General features: G+C 45.8%; 1 protein-coding gene across 4 annotated transcripts in view; it reads left to right on the top strand.

Moving 5' to 3' along the window:
- The first annotated feature begins 13784 nt into the window (after positions 1-13784).
- PCDH19 (protocadherin 19) overlaps positions 13785-18219 on the top strand; it is a 152749-nt gene continuing 148314 nt past the window's right edge. For all 4 annotated transcript variants that reach the window (XM_053201440.1, XM_053201441.1, XM_053201443.1 and 1 more), the window contains exon 1: positions 13785-15931. In XM_053201440.1, coding sequence (XP_053057415.1) covers positions 13785-15931 — 2147 coding nt within the window. The remainder of the gene's footprint in view (positions 15932-18219) is intronic.

The following is an 18219-nucleotide window of genomic DNA, read 5'->3' as shown; positions in this document are numbered from 1 at the left end:
TCTTATAGAAAGGAATTTTCCTCTGAACTTTGAAGTAGGTCCACATGTAATCATGTGGGTAGCACCAATAGAGCCATTATTTGCTGGGTTCAGTCTCAGTCAAGCTTGATTTATGTTCACATAGAAGAGGTTGGTTATTTGTGGTGGTCATCTGATTGCTCTTAGACATTTAATTTTCATTACACCAAGGCAAGGCCTGAAAAGAAATGTCACAGGCTTGGAACATACCACACTTCTGGTGCAGTCATGAGATCTGACAGAGGTGCAATTGTGGAAGTACACAGGAGAGTTCCAGGACATTCTGTCCTCAAGATTATGCAAACCATAGTAATACATGGTTTTACAGACATACTGCCAGTGTTGCCAGAATGAATGATTTCCATTTCTACCACCAGGTCTTATACTAACATCTGCCTCCTGGTCTTTTCCTTATGCTATGTAATCTTTTGACAAAGCTCTGCTGCTTTTACTGAAACTTTCCTGGTCTAATTGCTAGCAAATGTCTTAAAGAAAATCAAGTTGGCTCAACAGACTATCTCTTGGCATTTAATGAATTCCTATCAATGTAGATGCCTTAGATGGTCTTTACATCTTAAATTAAATGTTACTTCCTCAGAGAGGACTTTTCTGACCATCTGTTCCAAAGTTAGTTTCTCCAACATCTTCTTTGGTGCAATAGTTAAGAAAACATACTCTGGAGCCAGACAAATCCATTCCCTGGCTCTGCCTACCACTAGTTATGTTACCCAAATTACTTAGTCCTCTTGTATCTCAGTTTCCTAGTAAAATAGGTGAAATAATAGTACATACTTGAGAGGGTTGTTGTAAGGATTAGTTATGGTGCATTAAGCATTTACAACAGTGCCTGGTTATCATCATCATTATTTCAGCCCATGTTTGTGTATTTCATGTCACTTATTTTAACTTGAAATTGTTGTAGGTGTCAGTTTGTCTGTTTTTTCAGTCTCTCCCTCACTGTTCTAAAAGTTTCATGAAGGCAGAAACCATATTCATGTTTGTCTTGTTCATTCTCCTTTCCCCAGTGCTTAAGCACACAGTAGGAGCTCAATAAATACTTGCTAAGTGAATGAATGATAATTTAAGAAAAATTTCCTAAACTCAAATATTGTCTCTTTTCTCCAAGTTCCTATTACCATAAAATCTCTTTATAACAACAACAACATAAAAGATTCCCAGAGCTCAATCAGTGGGACATTTTATTTCAAGGAACATTTGCCAAAAACAAAATGGCAGGGCAACACATACCAAACAGTCTTCTGTGTCAGCCTTTTTCTTTTCACTATTTCCTTTGCTTCCTCGAACTACTTACAACTAGATCTACTAATGGGACCCACCTCTAGGTCCAGGCCCAGAGCCCAAGTAAATCATCCAAGCCATAACTAAGGTAAGGTGATTATTTACTATAGGTTATGGAAATTATGAAGGTACAGACACATTAAATTACTTAAATGTGTTGTGTAAACTGTAAAGACCCTTACCCTGGCATAAAATGTGTTAGAGATGTATTCTGGGTAACTAAATCATAGCTCTTGTTCACTGTACCTTCTGTTATAAACAGATCTCCATCTAACAGGACTCCATCTGTGTTTGGTGCCTGGAATCTTCTGCTAATGTATCCTGTCCTCTTCTTCCCTGAAACATATTGGAACTTCATGAATTCTTTGGACACAATGCCTTGAGCATCCAGCTGCCATTACTGATATCAGCCTCCTCTGACTTCCATTACCTCAGGTCTCAGTGCTGCTACACATTCGCAACCTTAACACCTTAACTTGCTCTTTTTATAATGTTCTGGTGTATGTTATACTGGAATTGCATTTGTGTAAAAATTAGAGGAAGGTAGAGGAAGCCAACTTAATTTGTCATTTCCAAGTAAACCACAAATCACAAAAAAATTTTATTTAGTTACTAACCTGTTCAAAATCTTTGATGACACTGCTGACCTCCAGTATAAGATTCTAAATATTTGTTCTAGCCATCAAGTTTCTACACAATAGACTCTACCTACCTTTTCACCATCAATTCTCATTACTCCACTGCACTGTACAAAGCTTCTGTGAGTTCCAAGGATAGAGGCTTTCTTTTTGTGAGTAGCAGCCTGGCATTTGGAATTGTATCTGGCACATTGTCGAGCTCAGTAAATTATAACAGGTAAAAATTACTGAGTTTTTTTTGTGCCACACATGTAAAACATGAAATGCTTTAAGATATCATTTCACTTTACAGGTATCATCTCATGTAATTCCCCAACTTTATGAAATAGATAATTATATTGATTTGTCCAAGTTCACTCAATTCAACTAGGGAAATGGTAGAATCAGGGCTTGAACCCAGATCTATTTAGCTTCAGAACTTGTGCCATTAAAAACTACACCACATCACTTCAATGGTGTTTGTAGAATAAATACTTGAGTCAGACTGTACTGTTTGTTGTTTCCCTAAAGCAAGAAGTTACTGAAGCTTAAGTACCTTTACAAACACCCTTTCCTTCACCTGAAAGACTTTCCCACAGCTTCTAGGTGCTCAGTCACCCTTTGGACTTGGGCTATATTAACGATAAGCACTACTTCCCTGACACCTGATAAATGCTTCCTAGAATTTGTAGTTCTCCATTTATGATACCCAGAACTAGATTATAAGCCTTTGGAGGACAAAATTCACATCTTACACTGCTATTTAGTCTCAGTCTTAAGCATCAAGTATAGGCACTTAGATCCATTAAGGAATATTTCCTAATGGTGATGGGTTAAATAAGGACAAAGAATAAACTGAAGTTAAGTTCTATTTTTTTAAGGAGGCTTCACACCCACGTAGAGCCCAACATGGGGCTCCAACTCACGACCCTGAGATCAAGACATGAGCTGAGATCAAGAGTCAGACGCTCAATTGACTGAGCCAACCAGATGTCCCAAGGTTAATTTTTTTTAAATGTTTTATTTATTTTTGAGAGAGAGAGACAGACAGAGCATGAGCAGGGGAGGGGCAGAGAGAGATGGAGACAAAGAATCTGAAGCAGGCTCCAGGCTCCGAGCTGTCAGCACACAGCCCGACATGGAGCTCGAACCCACGGACCGTGAGATCATGATCCAAGCCGAAGTCGGCAGCCCAACCAACTGAGCCACCCAGGCACCCCCAAGGTTCATTTTTAATTACAGTTGGCAAGAAACCTATATTATATAAGGACGTATTAAAACATAAAACCCTTTCATGTGCAAATATTAGTTAGTGGGGTGAAAAATTGAGGAGCAAGGAGGAACTAGATAGTCATCACCATAACTATCATCCTTACAAGTAAATTTGCTTCAGAGGTTGAATTATCTTGCTGTTTCTGCCATCTGTTTTACACAAGTCTATTGGAAGTTCCGGAAATTAGAAATTAGTTGCATAGTCTGGGAATAGTTATTTTGCATCTATGGAGTAATTTACATTTATAAAACTATTTTATCATTATTTTAATGTTCACTGGAGATCAAACAAGACTGAACAGGAATCCTGGGAGGGTCTTCAAAGGCTTCCTGATGATCAGGAACTGTCTCTGGTAAGAAATCTTTGGTTAAATTCTATGTAGATCTCTTTTTCTCAAGAGAGGATCAGATTTCATTGATCTCAATGTTCCAAAGCTTTTCATGAACCCTGATGTTCTGGATCTGTGACAACTATTTCTCATGGAAAAGGGAACTAAATTAAGCATCTTTATTTTACTCTCCTTGGCTAGAAAAATATAATGCTTTATTAGAACAGGTTAATGGTCCACTAAGTAATATTCAGACCCCTGAGTTATAAAGGAAAGGAGGCCCATGTGTGAATCTTCCATAATGTACAAGTAAAGATGTAAAATTCAGAGTTGTGAATTCTCTTCTGACTCTTGTTTGTGATTACCTTTGCTGGGGTTTTAATCTGCTGGTTTCACAGACCATGAGATCAAGCATGGTGCTATATATAAATATATAATATGTGTGTATATATATATATACATATATATATATACACACACACATTATATACTTTCTAATATACATATGTATATATATATATATATACACACACACACACATATATGTGTGTGTATATATATATGTAAAACTTTCTATTCTCTACATTGGGAAGAGGGATCTGTGGAAGGTGTCTTTATGTACATTAACATTGAAGATAGACTCTCTATTTAATTTTTTCCCCCAGATAGCTCTGATCTCTGCTATAGAGCATGCAATTTGATTACCTTGCTAGTGTTTACTAGTATGGCATGACTAACAAAATTGATAGCTATAAAATTATTCAGGTCCTTAAAGATGCAGTCACTATGCTTCTCTCAATGGTCTCTCATAGCAACAAATTCTAGGCTGATTAGAAGTTGGTCACCAATTTTAATTTTAAATGTATTTCCATTAATTTAATTAAGCCCACTCTTGCTCTCCTGAAATGGCATCAAGAATCAGAAAAGCTTTCCTGTTTCTCCCACCACATCCTCCATGGTTGGAAGAAATAAAGCCCAGCTTTTCTTGCTTTTCATCTTCACTTTTTCTTTCTGAATGACCCTGCTCTTGACCCTGAGCATGCAATCTGAGAGCTGGATGGGGGTGGAGTGTGGGGAGGATGTTCTGGAGCTCAGCAGATGGATCCCAAGAGCACAATGGCTTACCAGCCCTCCTACGATTGTTGCCAACATTTTCAAAAGAATTGTGTCCCCTGTTGCTTTGTTTTGCTTTGCTAGGACACTGCAGTTCTGATTTTGCTAGGAGCTAAATCTGCTGTTTCAAGGAAATGCAGCTGCTTGCTTTGGTGGGTGGCTTGAAAGAGAGAATTTTTCTACCCTCCTTTCCCAACCTCCTTCTCACCCCACCCTCATGTGAACTCCATTGGCTGGCTCATCATCTCATGAAGCATTGATTTCAGAAGCTGACTATTTGTTTTGATTGTTTGGCTGGGGCTGCAACGAAGTCATTGATGGATCTCATTTTGAGCTATCATCCTGTCTACTGTTTTCAGTCAGCCTTCCAGAACTGATTGTTGCCCCAAATGAAACTGCGCAGCCAGACAGTGAAGCTTTCTCAACTTCTACCTTTTCCCAGTGCAGAGAACACGCAGAGCTTCATGGGCCTCAAGCTGGGCCTGCTCCTCTCTAAGACTGTTAGTTGTCTTACCAAACCATCATTAGGCATGAGACTTAATTTAATCACGCTGCCTAGGCTGTTATTCTTGAGTAGATATTGCTTGGTACTGATGTTGCTGCATTTTGTGATCTTTGTTAACAGAGACCAGCCAAGTGTAGCCCAGCTGGTGTCTCCTGTGATACAGGACACTCTTTCCCTACTCTTCCTAATTCCCAGCTTTTGGAAGAAATGTCATTGGTTCTCTATGGCCGTTCTGGCCCCAGCTGCAGGCAACAGACACAAATTAATATGCTTTCCCTCCCCAAGCCCAGTGCACCAATATGCAAACTGTTGGAACCCAAATCAAGATATTTTCCCAGCTGGCAAGCCATTGTTTTCTTTTCATTCAAAAAAGGTGTATAACTTCTCTGTTGCTAAAATGATTTTTCTGTCATTTCTGCTCTGTGTATCCCTTTTGTGGTGCTCTCTTTGCCTCCTTCTGGGATCTCCTTTTTTCAGTTTACTCTCCACTGCCCCAGGGCTTGTCAACCTGAACAAATATTATGCATTGTGCTGTTAGTGGCACACGTGACATCCCTTTGGTACTTACATTGCTAGCCCAGGTAACGTAACTGCAACTTTCAAACTGGCAGTTCTTCATGTTTATTAGTTTTAAATTGACATTAACTAACTAGTAAGTTTTCCTAGTTCAGTGAAAAATCAGTCAATGGAGCAGATAGAACTCCCATGGAGCTACACAAAGCCTCTCCTAAGTCCTAGGTGAATCTTTGTAGGAATCAAGAACAACTTAGGCCTAGCCTGGTCACCTAGAGCTAAAGAGTATACAACAGGTCTGGTGTCCTCACCAAGATCATCTTTGGCCCACGATATCTACAGAAGCCCTGGAAGTTGGCTTATCAGATTGACTTTTGTATTCCTCTTCTTACCAATTCTCTGGCTATTACTGTCTATTTGAACTTAATGCAAAGGGGTGCTATAACACGGAGTTTACACACTCATTCCAGCTCTATTACCATATGTCTCTAAGCCTTGAAAGATCTGGTTTGTTTTTTTTCCAGTCCTGTGTACATCTCCAGAAAGAACTGAGCCTCCATTAAGACCAGACAACTAGTTTTTTTTTTTTTTAATTTGGAAAACTGATCTTCAAGACCTACCCTGTAGGGCTGATATGTTGGTCAGAGGTCTTTCAGCACCCTCAGCCATACCTTTCAGTGATATTTCTGCCTCTTTTTTCTCCCTTTTTTGCTTCAACCACTCCAGAAAGAACAGAAGAGACTGTGAGAGAAATCTAGGCTGAGAGTCAAAAGCCAGACCCCTGCCTAGAGCTCGAACCTGAGGAAGTTACACATGGTACAAAGGGTTCTTAGGGATCCATATACTAGGATACAGCCCTGGAGTTTGGGGGGTAGGTTACAGTACAAAAAATTCACTTGCCCTAAATGAGGGCATCCCTAGTCTGTACATTTGCAGTGTTCTCTCTCTCTCTCTCTCTCTCTCTCTCTCTCTCTCTGTCTCTCTCTGTCTCTCTTTCTCTCTATCTTTCTCTAGGATTCAGTTCATATTTCAATTGGTTTTTGAGGTCCCTTATTTGGTGATAGTTTTTTTCCCAAGTTGTCAAGAAAGCATTTCACCTAGGGGTGTGTGTGTGTGTGTGTGAAATCCTCCTTGGGATGAGAGAGGCAGCAGTGGGAAGGCTGGTCATGATGTGATCAGAGTGCCTTTGAAAGGAGAGCTCTCTATTTTCAAAGGTAGTGGTGGGGAACAACAACAGTTGCTATGAGTTTGCACCTAAGAAGATAATGTTTGGGATCCACTTGGAGAGAATTCACATGAAAATGTTGAGGCAATAATGCTGGGAGCCCAAATGGTGCTGTCAAAACATCACAGGTAGTCACTGCAGGGTAGTATAGAAGGTGTTAGAGAGTGGTGTCATTTATTGAAATGTGTCTGCTGATTTAGCCTTTGCTAAATAAATGGTCCCCATGATGTGTGTTTATTTAGGGATAGTTATGAGTTTTTTAGCAGCAGGGGTTTGGCCCTGTGGGAAGATCCATTTCTAGAGAGAGGAGATAAATATGGAGCAGGCTTGGACATAATTTCTTCAGGGATGCTGGCCTTGTCAAAATGGGAAGAGTTGGAGTGAATTATAGCTTTCTGTCCCTTTTTCACCACTGTTCCCTACTTCTCCTATGTTTCTTGGAAAAGGCAGGTGACAGGGCCATGGTGAACAATTTTAGCACTTAAGGAGTACTTTCTCTTTGTTTTTCTGCTACAACTCCCTGGGTGTCACTGTGATCCTATGTCACAGGGTGGGAATGGGAATGGAGCTTGGAAGAAGAGGGAAGAAAAAGTGCAAGAGACTTCAAAGACTTTTCTTGGCCCCTTACCTGGTCTTCTTGGTATTTCAGAAGTGTCAGAAACAATATCCAGTATGGTGGAAACTGCATCCCACCACTGCCCAGCAGGGCTACATCTCTGGTTGTTGCTTTTAATGACTGTCCTTGTGATGCCTGGAACACATATGTGTATGGGCACATGTGTGTGTGTGGGCTTATGTGTGTGTGTAGTGGGGTGGGAGTACTAACCAGAAATTGGACAATCACTTTGAGCAGAAGGGAACAGATTTTTAGGAAGCCATCAACATGATATACCTCATTCTAGTTCCTCTTCTAGAAAAATCCATAGTATATAGAATTGCATGCTGCTATTAAATTAATCAACTGAATTTAAAACTTTACAAGGGCAAGGACCATTAAAAAAATTCTCAGTCCCTAACACAATGCTGGGCACACAGCCAACATTTGTTGATTTCGTAAGGGATGTGGTTGGGTTTTGTGTAATGAGATCATCTTGGCAAATCACTGCTCTGCTCTGCAACTCTGCTTCCACATCTGCAAAGTCTCTTTACCTCCCAGGGATATCGTAAAGATTAAATGAGAAGATGACTTTAATAATGACACTTTCCAGTATTGTGCTGTTTCCTCCATTTTCATTTTTGATTTTCTCTACTCTAGGGGTTGTAACCCAAGTAAGGAGACCAGATATGCAGGATGAAGAAACTTTGACTTTGGCTATTTTTTTTTAATAAAGCTTTTCTTCCTATGAGAACTTCATCAGGTAGCTGGTCAAATTGGTTGGGTAGAATGGGATGTCCATGAGATGCAACAAAAGCCAAGCTAGTAGATGATCCACATTTTTCCAGCAAAGGCAGAAGGTTGGGGTGAGGAGGTTGGGGGAAAAAAGAGAAAATGGAGTTATGTGAAGGCTAATCTCTTTGGAGCTTGAAACAAACATTTTAAAAACACATCCTGAAAAGCTCCCTTAAGCTTGTCAGTGCTACAGTCTTCATATATTGATATCTGAGTATTTACTATAAATTTTAACTTTTTTGAACAAAACCTTTTACTCTATCCTTATTGATATCAGGACAGCAAGAATTATCCACACACACTGGCTCAATTTAAATGTAACGATATCCCCATTTAGGTCTTCTTCCATTGCTATTTCAGCATTGTTTCAGTGGTGTGGCTGAAATTTTAAAGACACAAAAATCTTACTAATTTTAATTCTGGCCTCAGCGACCCAAAGAATTGCCTTGGCCCAGAGAGCTGGTGCAGGCTGCACAGCACTGTAATTGGTATCCAGGGCCCACTGTTTCTCAGCAAAAGTTGGGTCAAAAATACAGAGGATGGTCACTAGATGTCCCTCTTGTGTCTCTAAACAGGCTGAGTAGGTGGGGCTCCTTCAGGATTGAAGTGAAGCTAAGACTGAGAGAACTTTCTTTTTGTTTTTATTATCCTCATACAGAACGTTTTTTCCCCAGAATGGTTTTATTAATTTAATTAATAAATTCCCGATCATGAAGGTGTTTTCAGGCACTCATTTAGTGAATAGCATTATTGGAGTATAATAATCAAGTGTGCTTATTTAAAAAAAAACACATTATCAGAGCAAACGGTGTTAGGATTATCTGTAGAAGCAGACTGGGAAGATGGAAGAACTATTTTTTTGGAGGGGAGGTATAACTATCAATTTGAGCTTGGTAAAGATGGAAAACAAAGATACACTCCTGTGCCTCTCTCATAGCCTGGCTTCCATAAAAGCCATTTGGTATATCTGGAAGTACTTGGGGTGCTCTGCTTGGAAAGGAGAGGTGCCTCAAGTGTGAACAGCGAGCAGGAAGCAGGGAACCTGATCTCCTTAGGGAAGAGCATGTTTGTCTTTGCAAATGCAGAACATGTCTTTACAATGTGATTGCAATTATAAAGGTAATGACATTGTATGTGAATTGAATTCCCCTATTTATCTTTAAAAGACAGCATAATATAGACATTCTATTAGCACTCCCCAAGGTAAGAGGTTCACAGCCTTCTTATCTTGTTGTGTGCATCTTTACAGATGCCACGGCAATGTTAATCATTTTACTTGAGTAATCCTTCCATTTGTTGTTACCTGGGGGATTGTTAATGGCCAAGACTACCTCTCAGACTGTTTGCTCCCGCTCGATCAAGCGGTGGAGGCGCCAGTTTACTTTTATTGATCAGCGGGTTCCTGACAGCCTGTACCACAAGGAAGCAGCATCATCCTTTTTTAACTTAAAGGGGAACAGATCGCCTTAAAGTTTACAGCTAAAAGCTTCTAAGCATGGCATGCAAACATTTTAGCATGCTGATAATTGTTCTGTTTAAATAGTGCAAGCAATATTTTAGAAAGCTGCCAAACACCGAATTCACATCCCGTGATAAGATAGCAAACCCATTTCAAATGCCTTTTTAGGCATTTTTAATTAGACAAAGATTCACTTCATTCCCACTGGCTGACATCAAAGGTAAATGACAGTGATAAATCAAATGAGACCCTTCTCTTTGTGGAGCTCTGAGGTGCGCCCACGCTGCCTGCCATGTTGTCACTCTCCTCCACTACTTGCCCATTTCTCAAACCGGCTGTGCAGAAAAACGGGAGGACCACTGGATTCCCTCCAGCCACCACTCTGCTGTCCACCCATACCTCTAATTTTTTTTAATGTTTACTTATTTTTGAGACAGAGAGAGATAGAGCATGAATAGGGGGAGGGTTAGAGAAAGGAAGACACAGAATCGGAAGCAGGCTCCAGGCTCTGAGCTGTCAGCACAGAGCCCGACGCGGGGCTCGAACTCACGGACCGTGAGATCATGACCTGAGCCGGATGCTTAACCCACTGAGCCACCCAGGCGCCCCTGTCCACCCGTACCTCTAAATGACCAAGACTAAATGATACTCATTGAACACATTTCGATTTTCTGCCTAATGTTTTGGGCTGATTGGCATCCTAATATGAAAGGATCCCCATGGCCAAATTGGATCAAGCTCCCAGCGCCCTCCCCTTGGTTTCGGAGGCACGTTCAGGGGATTGTAACCTCACTCCTGAAATAATTCCTTTTTGTAGGAGGAAGGTGTCTTCTCCTTCCCGCCTCCAAGGTAAAGGCTGCTAAACCAGCTCCTCTGGGAAGAAGTGTCTTTTAAAAGAAGCTCTGTTGCTCTCTGAAAGATGGCATTTTTGAGAAAACCTATTATGTTCCCAAATTCCACTTCCCCCTTTCTCGTTTAATGTTTTTTTAAAGGGCAAAAGTGAGTCTCATTCTAAACCCACAAGCTAAGGCCAGTGTCGCTGGACTAATTATAAGTTTGCTCACCCAAGACTCCCAAACATCCAAGACGACTCACTCAGAAGGTAGGTTTACTCTTCCAAGTATTGTGAATTCAGAAGCTGGTCCCCGCACCCCCCACTCTATGATGAAAAAAATCCCGACTTGTTCCACGGCGTGTTTTTGTTTCTTCCTGCTGGTGATCTTAATTAAGAGCCACAGAACAGGGTGGGGAGTATTCCCCCTTTGTCCTCAGGGCGCCTTAGTTCGGAAGGCACGCTGAGTTTGATGTCAGCCCCAGCCACGCTGTCCTTCATCTTCCCAGCACTGGTACAGGCCGCAGCCTTTGCCACCACCGCCTGAGAGAGCTGGCAGTCCCCTGGGACTGAGACCCCTGGGAAGGCTAGGGAGCGCCCCACACCGGAGCCGGATCCAGCGGCCGGCCACCTATCGGGACCGAGGGCCCGCCTAGCAGCTCCCGCAGGGCTGGAGCTCTCCGGGCAGGGCACGGCACGGCACGGCAGCGTCTGCTCCACCCGCTCTTCTCCAACGTACAATTTATTTATAGGGAGCTAAATTCACCAAAAGGGTGCGGTGAGGAGCGACGAAATTTGTCCTGCTCCCTCAGCGTCTCAGTCCCTGCGACAAAGATCCCATTTGATTAACAAGCAGCAGACAAGAGCGAACCGAACCGGGCCAAAGGCCTTGCTCTGGGGGAATAATTGCAGCGTTTGCCGGGGAAGGAGGGATGGAGGTGACGGTCCGGGAGGATGGCCGCCGCGGTTCTCAGCTGAAGTGAAGACTCACCCGCCAAGAGCCGGATGAATGACCACCACCTCGGGGGCTCGTTCTCCTTTCCTTTTTCCTTCCACTACCAGAGAAAGAGAGGCGAGGAAGACAGAGAAACAGACAGACAAAACCCAGGGTGAAGAGACAAAGAGGGAGGGGGGAGGGTGGTGAAGAGAGAGAAAGAATATGAATATGAATATTATATTCAAGATATGAACAAATGTGAGGGAACTGAACATGCCTAGAGAATCAAATCCTCATCTTTTCTCAAATCTACAAACAAGAGAGGCGCGCAGTTCCCGGGAATGCTCAGTCTCATCACCAGCACGCCCTCCTCCCCACTCCACCCAGTCCTCTTGCCCCTGCCTGCTCGCCCGCCGGGCCTCCACAGACTCCGGCGCCCGCTCGGAGGGCGGAGGTACCACTTGGTCCTGCCAGTGTGTAAGTTTCCGGCTGGCCCCGCCCAGCCCCGCCCCCCGTGCTTTGGCCCCGCCCCAAGCCCGGAGCCCGCTGGGCGGCGCGCTGATTGGCCAGAGCCTGGCGTAGCCCAGCTCCGCAGCCCGACTCTCACCCGCTCTCTCCAGACTCCACTGCCAGTAGTTTGCGGCAACGGGAGGAGCAGCAGCAGAAGCAGCAGCGGCGGTGGCGGGTGTAGGGGGAGACGGACCAGAGGGCGCAGACGGCAGCACAGCTCCAGCACACCATGCCGGACTTGCCCGGAGGGCAGTGGTACTCGCGTCCCTAGCCTGGTGCGGGCCCTTGGCGCATTGCTCTCGGCGGCATTCCGGCTGATCGCCTTCACAGGAGATCGGAAATCTCCCACCCCTGCTCACTTACACTCCTACATTCACACGTCCCGCACCACACACTCACTCTTCCTCTCACGCATTCACAGAGAGCAAGACAGACCTCCCGAGTGCGAGAGCGTCCGGGAGGGAGGGAGCCCAAACGCAGCGAAGCCAGCGCCTCTTTGGGAAGATGGAATCAAGACGCTCCCGCAAGTAAACTTTGGCAGCGACAAAACCCTCGACCGTGGCAGCTGCTGAGGTGGACCTTAGCGACCTTCGACTGGGCTAGGAGGGTTTCCTCCCACCGCGGCGGTGGCGACAACGGCGCGCAGACCTACACCCCAGCCTAGACCAAGGGAGGAGGTGAAGCCCCCAGTACCCGCGGCAGCGGCCCCGCCTCTCCTTGCCGGTACTGTTGTCGATTTCCCTTCCCTCTTCGCCATTCCCTGCCCTCCCCTGGGCCATTGGAAAGAATGGGACTTTGATTTTCTTGGACAAATCCCCATCGCCCCGTTTTCACAAACTTGACGTGGAGGCCCGGGCTGCGTTGGTAACTTGGATTTCTGAGACGCAAACGCCCGCAGTCCAACTGCTCTGTGGAGGGGACTCTGCACCTATCTCCAAGCCTGGACAGACGTGCCCCCCCCCCCCCCGAGTCTTCTGAAGCCAGCCTCAGCGAGAGGGAGCGCTGTCTTGTCTCAGCAGCCTCCCTCTCTCCCCTCCCCCTTCTGCCAGCCCTGGAACTGCCATCCCTTTCAGCTGGTTACTCGGGCGCCTCCAGCGCTTGACAGCAATTCTAAGTCCCATCTTTGATCATCCTTTCTCCCCAACAGACCTCGAAAAAGCCAGCGTGCCCCCCCCTGGACCTCGGAGGGCGCGTTCCAGGCGGGTTCTCTCTCCGCAGTGAGCCAGGAGAGCTGGGGGGAGGTCCTTGCGCATGCCAGGTGCACACACAACGCGTTCGCCAGCCTCAGTGCTGGTGCGCCAAGGCGGGTTGGGCAGTGTCTGAGAGGCTGCACCCCCACCGACCTCCCTGTCTTAGCCCCAGGTGCTGTCCAGACTCAGCCTCCCGTCGACCAGGCAGCTCAGAAGGCGTCAGACCCTCAGCCCTGCGCCGCCTCAGCCAGTCGCGCCTGGCTAACTTTGAAGGGGGAAAACTGAGTAGCCGGGCTGGAGGGAGGGGGCTCGGGGCCGCGCGGCGCTCCCTCGGCCCCCCAGAGCCCCCAGGCCCCCCGCCAGCCCCCTCCGAGTCTGCTGCAACCTCAGCATTGGAGCCGGCGCGGGTGTCTCCCCCGCGCCGCGGGGCCGCCCTGGGCGGGACGCCTCCCGCGGCCTCCGGGGCCCTGGGGCGCGCGCAACAGGCGGCCCGAGTCAGCGGGAAGCTGGAGCGCCGGCGGCGTAGGCCTCGGAGGGGTGTGGAGAGGCGAGGCCAGGCAGAGCCCCGCGCAGCCATGGAGTCTCTCCTGCTGCCCGTGCTGCTGCTGTTGGCCGTACTGTGGACACAGGCAGCCGCCCTCATTAACCTCAAGTACTCGGTAGAAGAGGAACAGCGCGCCGGGACGGTAATCGCCAACGTGGCCAAGGACGCTCGTGAGGCGGGTTTCGCTCTGGATCCACGGCAGGCCTCTGCCTTTCGTGTGGTGTCCAACTCAGCTCCGCACCTGGTGGATATTAACCCCAGTTCGGGCCTGCTTGTCACCAAGCAGAAGATTGACCGCGACCTGCTGTGCCGCCAGAGCCCCAAGTGCATCATATCGCTTGAGGTCATGTCCAGCTCAATGGAGATATGTGTGATTAAGGTGGAGATCAAGGATCTGAACGACAATGCGCCCAGCTTTCCGGCGGCACAAATTGAGCTGGAGATCTCAGAGGCAGCTAGTCCGGGCACGCGCATCCCGCTGGACAGCGCCTATGACCCGGACTCCGGCAGCTTTGGCGTTCAGACGTATGAGCTCACGCCTAATGAGCTGTTTGGCCTGGAGATCAAGACGCGTGGCGATGGCTCACGATTTGCGGAACTTGTAGTGGAGAAGAGTCTGGATCGAGAGACGCAGTCGCACTACAGCTTTCACATCACTGCGCTCGACGGCGGCGACCCACCGCACCTGGGCACTGTTGGCCTCAGCATCAAGGTGACCGATTCCAATGACAACAACCCGGTATTTGGCGAGTCCACCTATGCAGTGAGCGTGCCAGAGAACTCACCTACCAGTACACCGGTCATCCGTCTCAATGCCAGCGACCCAGACGAAGGCACCAATGGACAGGTGGTCTACTCCTTCTACGGCTATGTCAATGACCGCACGCGCGAGCTTTTCCAGATCGATCCGCACAGTGGCCTGGTCACAGTCACCGGTGCCCTAGACTATGAAGAGGGCCACGTGTACGAACTGGACGTGCAGGCCAAGGACTTAGGACCCAACTCCATCCCGGCACACTGCAAGGTGACCGTCAGCGTTCTGGACACCAATGACAACCCACCGGTCATCAACCTGCTGTCAGTTAACAGCGAGCTGGTGGAGGTGAGCGAGAGTGCCCCTCCAGGCTACGTGATTGCGCTGGTGCGGGTGTCTGATCGGGACTCTGGCCTCAATGGGCGCGTGCAGTGCCGTTTGCTGGGCAACGTGCCCTTTCGGCTTCAGGAGTATGAGAGCTTCTCTACTATCCTGGTGGACGGACGGCTGGACCGTGAGCAGCATGACCAGTACAACCTCACGATCCAGGCGCGTGACGGCGGTGTGCCCATGCTGCAGAGTGCTAAGTCCTTTACAGTTCGAATAACTGACGAGAATGACAACCACCCGCACTTCTCCAAGCCCTACTACCAGGTCATTGTGCAGGAGAACAACACGCCCGGCGCCTACCTGCTTTCTGTGTCTGCCCGAGACCCTGACCTGGGTCTCAATGGCAGTGTCTCCTACCAGATCGTGCCATCGCAGGTGCGGGACATGCCTGTCTTCACCTATGTCTCTATCAACCCCAACTCCGGTGACATCTACGCGCTTCGATCCTTCAACCACGAGCAGACCAAGACATTCGAATTCAAGGTGCTGGCCAAGGATGGCGGCCTGCCCTCGCTGCAGAGCAACGCCACCGTTCGGGTCATCATCCTCGACGTCAATGATAATACTCCGGTCATCACGGCCCCACCCCTGATCAATGGCACTGCAGAGGTCTACATCCCCCGCAACTCTGGCATAGGCTACCTGGTGACGGTCGTCAAAGCAGACGACTATGATGAGGGCGAGAACGGCCGGGTCACCTACGACATGACCGAGGGCGACCGTGGCTTCTTTGAAATAGATCAGGTCAATGGAGAAGTCAGAACCACTCGCACCTTTAGTGAGAGCTCAAAGGCTTCTTATGAGCTTATTGTGGTGGCCCACGACCATGGCAAGACGTCTCTCTCCGCCTCTGCACTCCTATTAATCTACCTGTCCCCTGCTCTTGATGCCCAAGAGTCAATGGGCTCGGTGAACTTGTCCCTCATTTTTATTATTGCCCTGGGCTCCATTGCGGGCATCCTCTTTGTCACTATGATCTTCGTGGCGATCAAGTGCAAGCGAGACAACAAAGAGATCCGGACCTACAACTGCAGGTAGAGCCAAAATTTTTTCTTTCCTTTGTCTTGGATGAATAAGGTGTATCTGTGCCTCTGTGTGAAAATACCAGTGCTTTTGTTTCCTACTTAAATGCATGCTCTGTACATGCTGTGCTTCTTTTTGGAGGGGGGAAAGTTTGTGGCAGTCCAAGTTTATCAATTCTTTTGATCTGACAGTTTGCTGGAAGACAATCATTTACTGTTCGAGTGGATTCTGTCACACAATGATGATGAGCAGAAAAGCAATTTTCATTTTTTAAAATTTGCACAGCTGTCTCCATGAAGTTATGGCAGGGAAAGAATGAGAGAGAGAGAGAGAGAGAGAGAGAGAGAGAGAGTTAATTTACAGCAGAACCACCAAGGTCCACGACTTGATTTCAGGGCCACAGTGTTTTGAGGACAGATATTGAAAGGAGAGGAAGTGCTTGTAGTTGCCCTGTCCTGTTGTAAGGATGAACTGAAGACAGCCGGTGAGTGAGTGTCTAAGGTAGGAAACAGAGAGTTGAGGGAAGAGAGAACAAGAATGTGTGGGGAAGCAGGTGCCTAGTGTTTTCTACAAGTGTGTTATTGGCTTATTTTTTTATCTATTCCCCAAACATCTGGCTATATAAGGTGAAATTCTACCAGTCATTTATGTTTTCAAATATCTGGTTGGTTGGTGGGGTAGAGACCTAATATCCCAATGGGGGGTAGGACTTTGCCTCCAGATGTTGTGGTAAAAATGGCAGTCTTCTGGAGCTGATGGTGCGCTTCTCTAATGTGGGACTCTGCTGTAGCACTAAGGTCTGGTCCCTACCAGTGGATGTCACTATGGGCTATTTATTGTGTTACAGTTTCTCTTGAACTGTATGCAGGGTGTGTGTGTGTGTGTGTGTGTGTGTGTGTGTGTGTGTGTGTGTATGAGAGAGAGAGAATATGAGAATAGAAAGACAGAAACTGGAATGGCAAGTAGTATTAAGAAAATTTCCTGAAAAACATATCAGAGGGTCTTGTTGAAGCCCTTCCTTACAATTGGAGAGAACAAATAAATATAAGTACTTCTAGAATAAATTTAGGATAATACATGTAATTTTTTTCCAGCAGTGTCTCATCAAAATGGTTGAAAAAAAAAAAAAAGAAGTTTCTTTGGTTTCCTGAAAATGAATGATACTGCTGTTTCTAACCAAGGTGTGTGTGTGCTTTCAACACACCTAAACATCCAGTGTGTCTTTTGTGCCATCTATGCTTGCATGTTAATCAGTCAAAATATGTTCCTATAGATCCAATTTGTGTTTGACACCATCTGAAATGCATACTTGTGTGAATCAGAGACCCCTGAATATGTAACAGCCATGCAATTATTGTTTCCCTTTTACTATTCTCTGCATTACACAAGTTAGTAGACAAATGCTAACCACACATGAATATCAATCAGGTGCCATAAAAGAGCAGCTGCAATGCCTCATAAATGCTTTAATCCTGTTACTAGTGAAATGGCCATGACTTTTCTTTCCTTCAGCTCTGAGTCATTTCAGATGGGAGAAATGGAAATTAATATTGCTCTTACCTTTGAAACCTGTGATTGCCAGTGGCGATTTTTATAGGAGAAAAATTCGGGGTCTGTAAAATTTTATTTATATGGAGATAATGAGAGAGTGGACTCTCTTTTTAAGCCATTTCCTTAGCATAAAGTAAATGTATAAGACCCTTTTCTTGATGAAAAAGAAATGATCTTGAAATAAAGATAGTGAAGGCTTTGCCACTTCCTGGTAATGTATGACTAGAAGTGAAAGCTCTTTCTGAGAGCTTGCCAGGGAGATCATTAAACAGGGAGGAGAGCATTTGAAATTAAAAAAAAAAAAAGAAAAAAGAAAATCTCAGTTCTCTCCAACTTCGTTCACATGTGTATTTTGTAAAGAGCTCTGTTCCCTGTGATGGTTTGGGATTAATGAAGTACAGTTTAATTAAATAATTGGCCAATACAGAAAGGGCTGTGCAGTGAATGCCTCAGCCAAGTAATTGGATGGGGCATTGCCAAACTTACCCATCATGGGTAAACAAAATCATTAAAACTTCCCATTGATTCTGTAAACAGATTAGTAAAGAAAATAAACCCTAGTCCTAGGGTCTTTGGGATTTTATCTGCTCTCAAACTCCAGTAAGCATCAGCTTGCTATCACTGCAGGTCTGCCTGAGCACTGAGCTAGAAAGGGTGAGGGGAATGCAACTGCTCTAGGAAGATCCCAGGGACAGAGTAAGAATTTGCCTCTAGAAATATGCATTCTTCCTGTATGCTCAGACTTTTC

The sequence above is a fragment of the Acinonyx jubatus genome, chromosome X, assembly GCF_027475565.1.
Source record: "Acinonyx jubatus isolate Ajub_Pintada_27869175 chromosome X, VMU_Ajub_asm_v1.0, whole genome shotgun sequence".
In the NCBI taxonomy this organism is placed as follows: Eukaryota; Metazoa; Chordata; class Mammalia; order Carnivora; family Felidae; genus Acinonyx; species Acinonyx jubatus.
The sequence above is the reverse complement of the archived record's forward strand: the minus strand, read 5'-3'. Positions and strand labels throughout refer to the sequence as shown.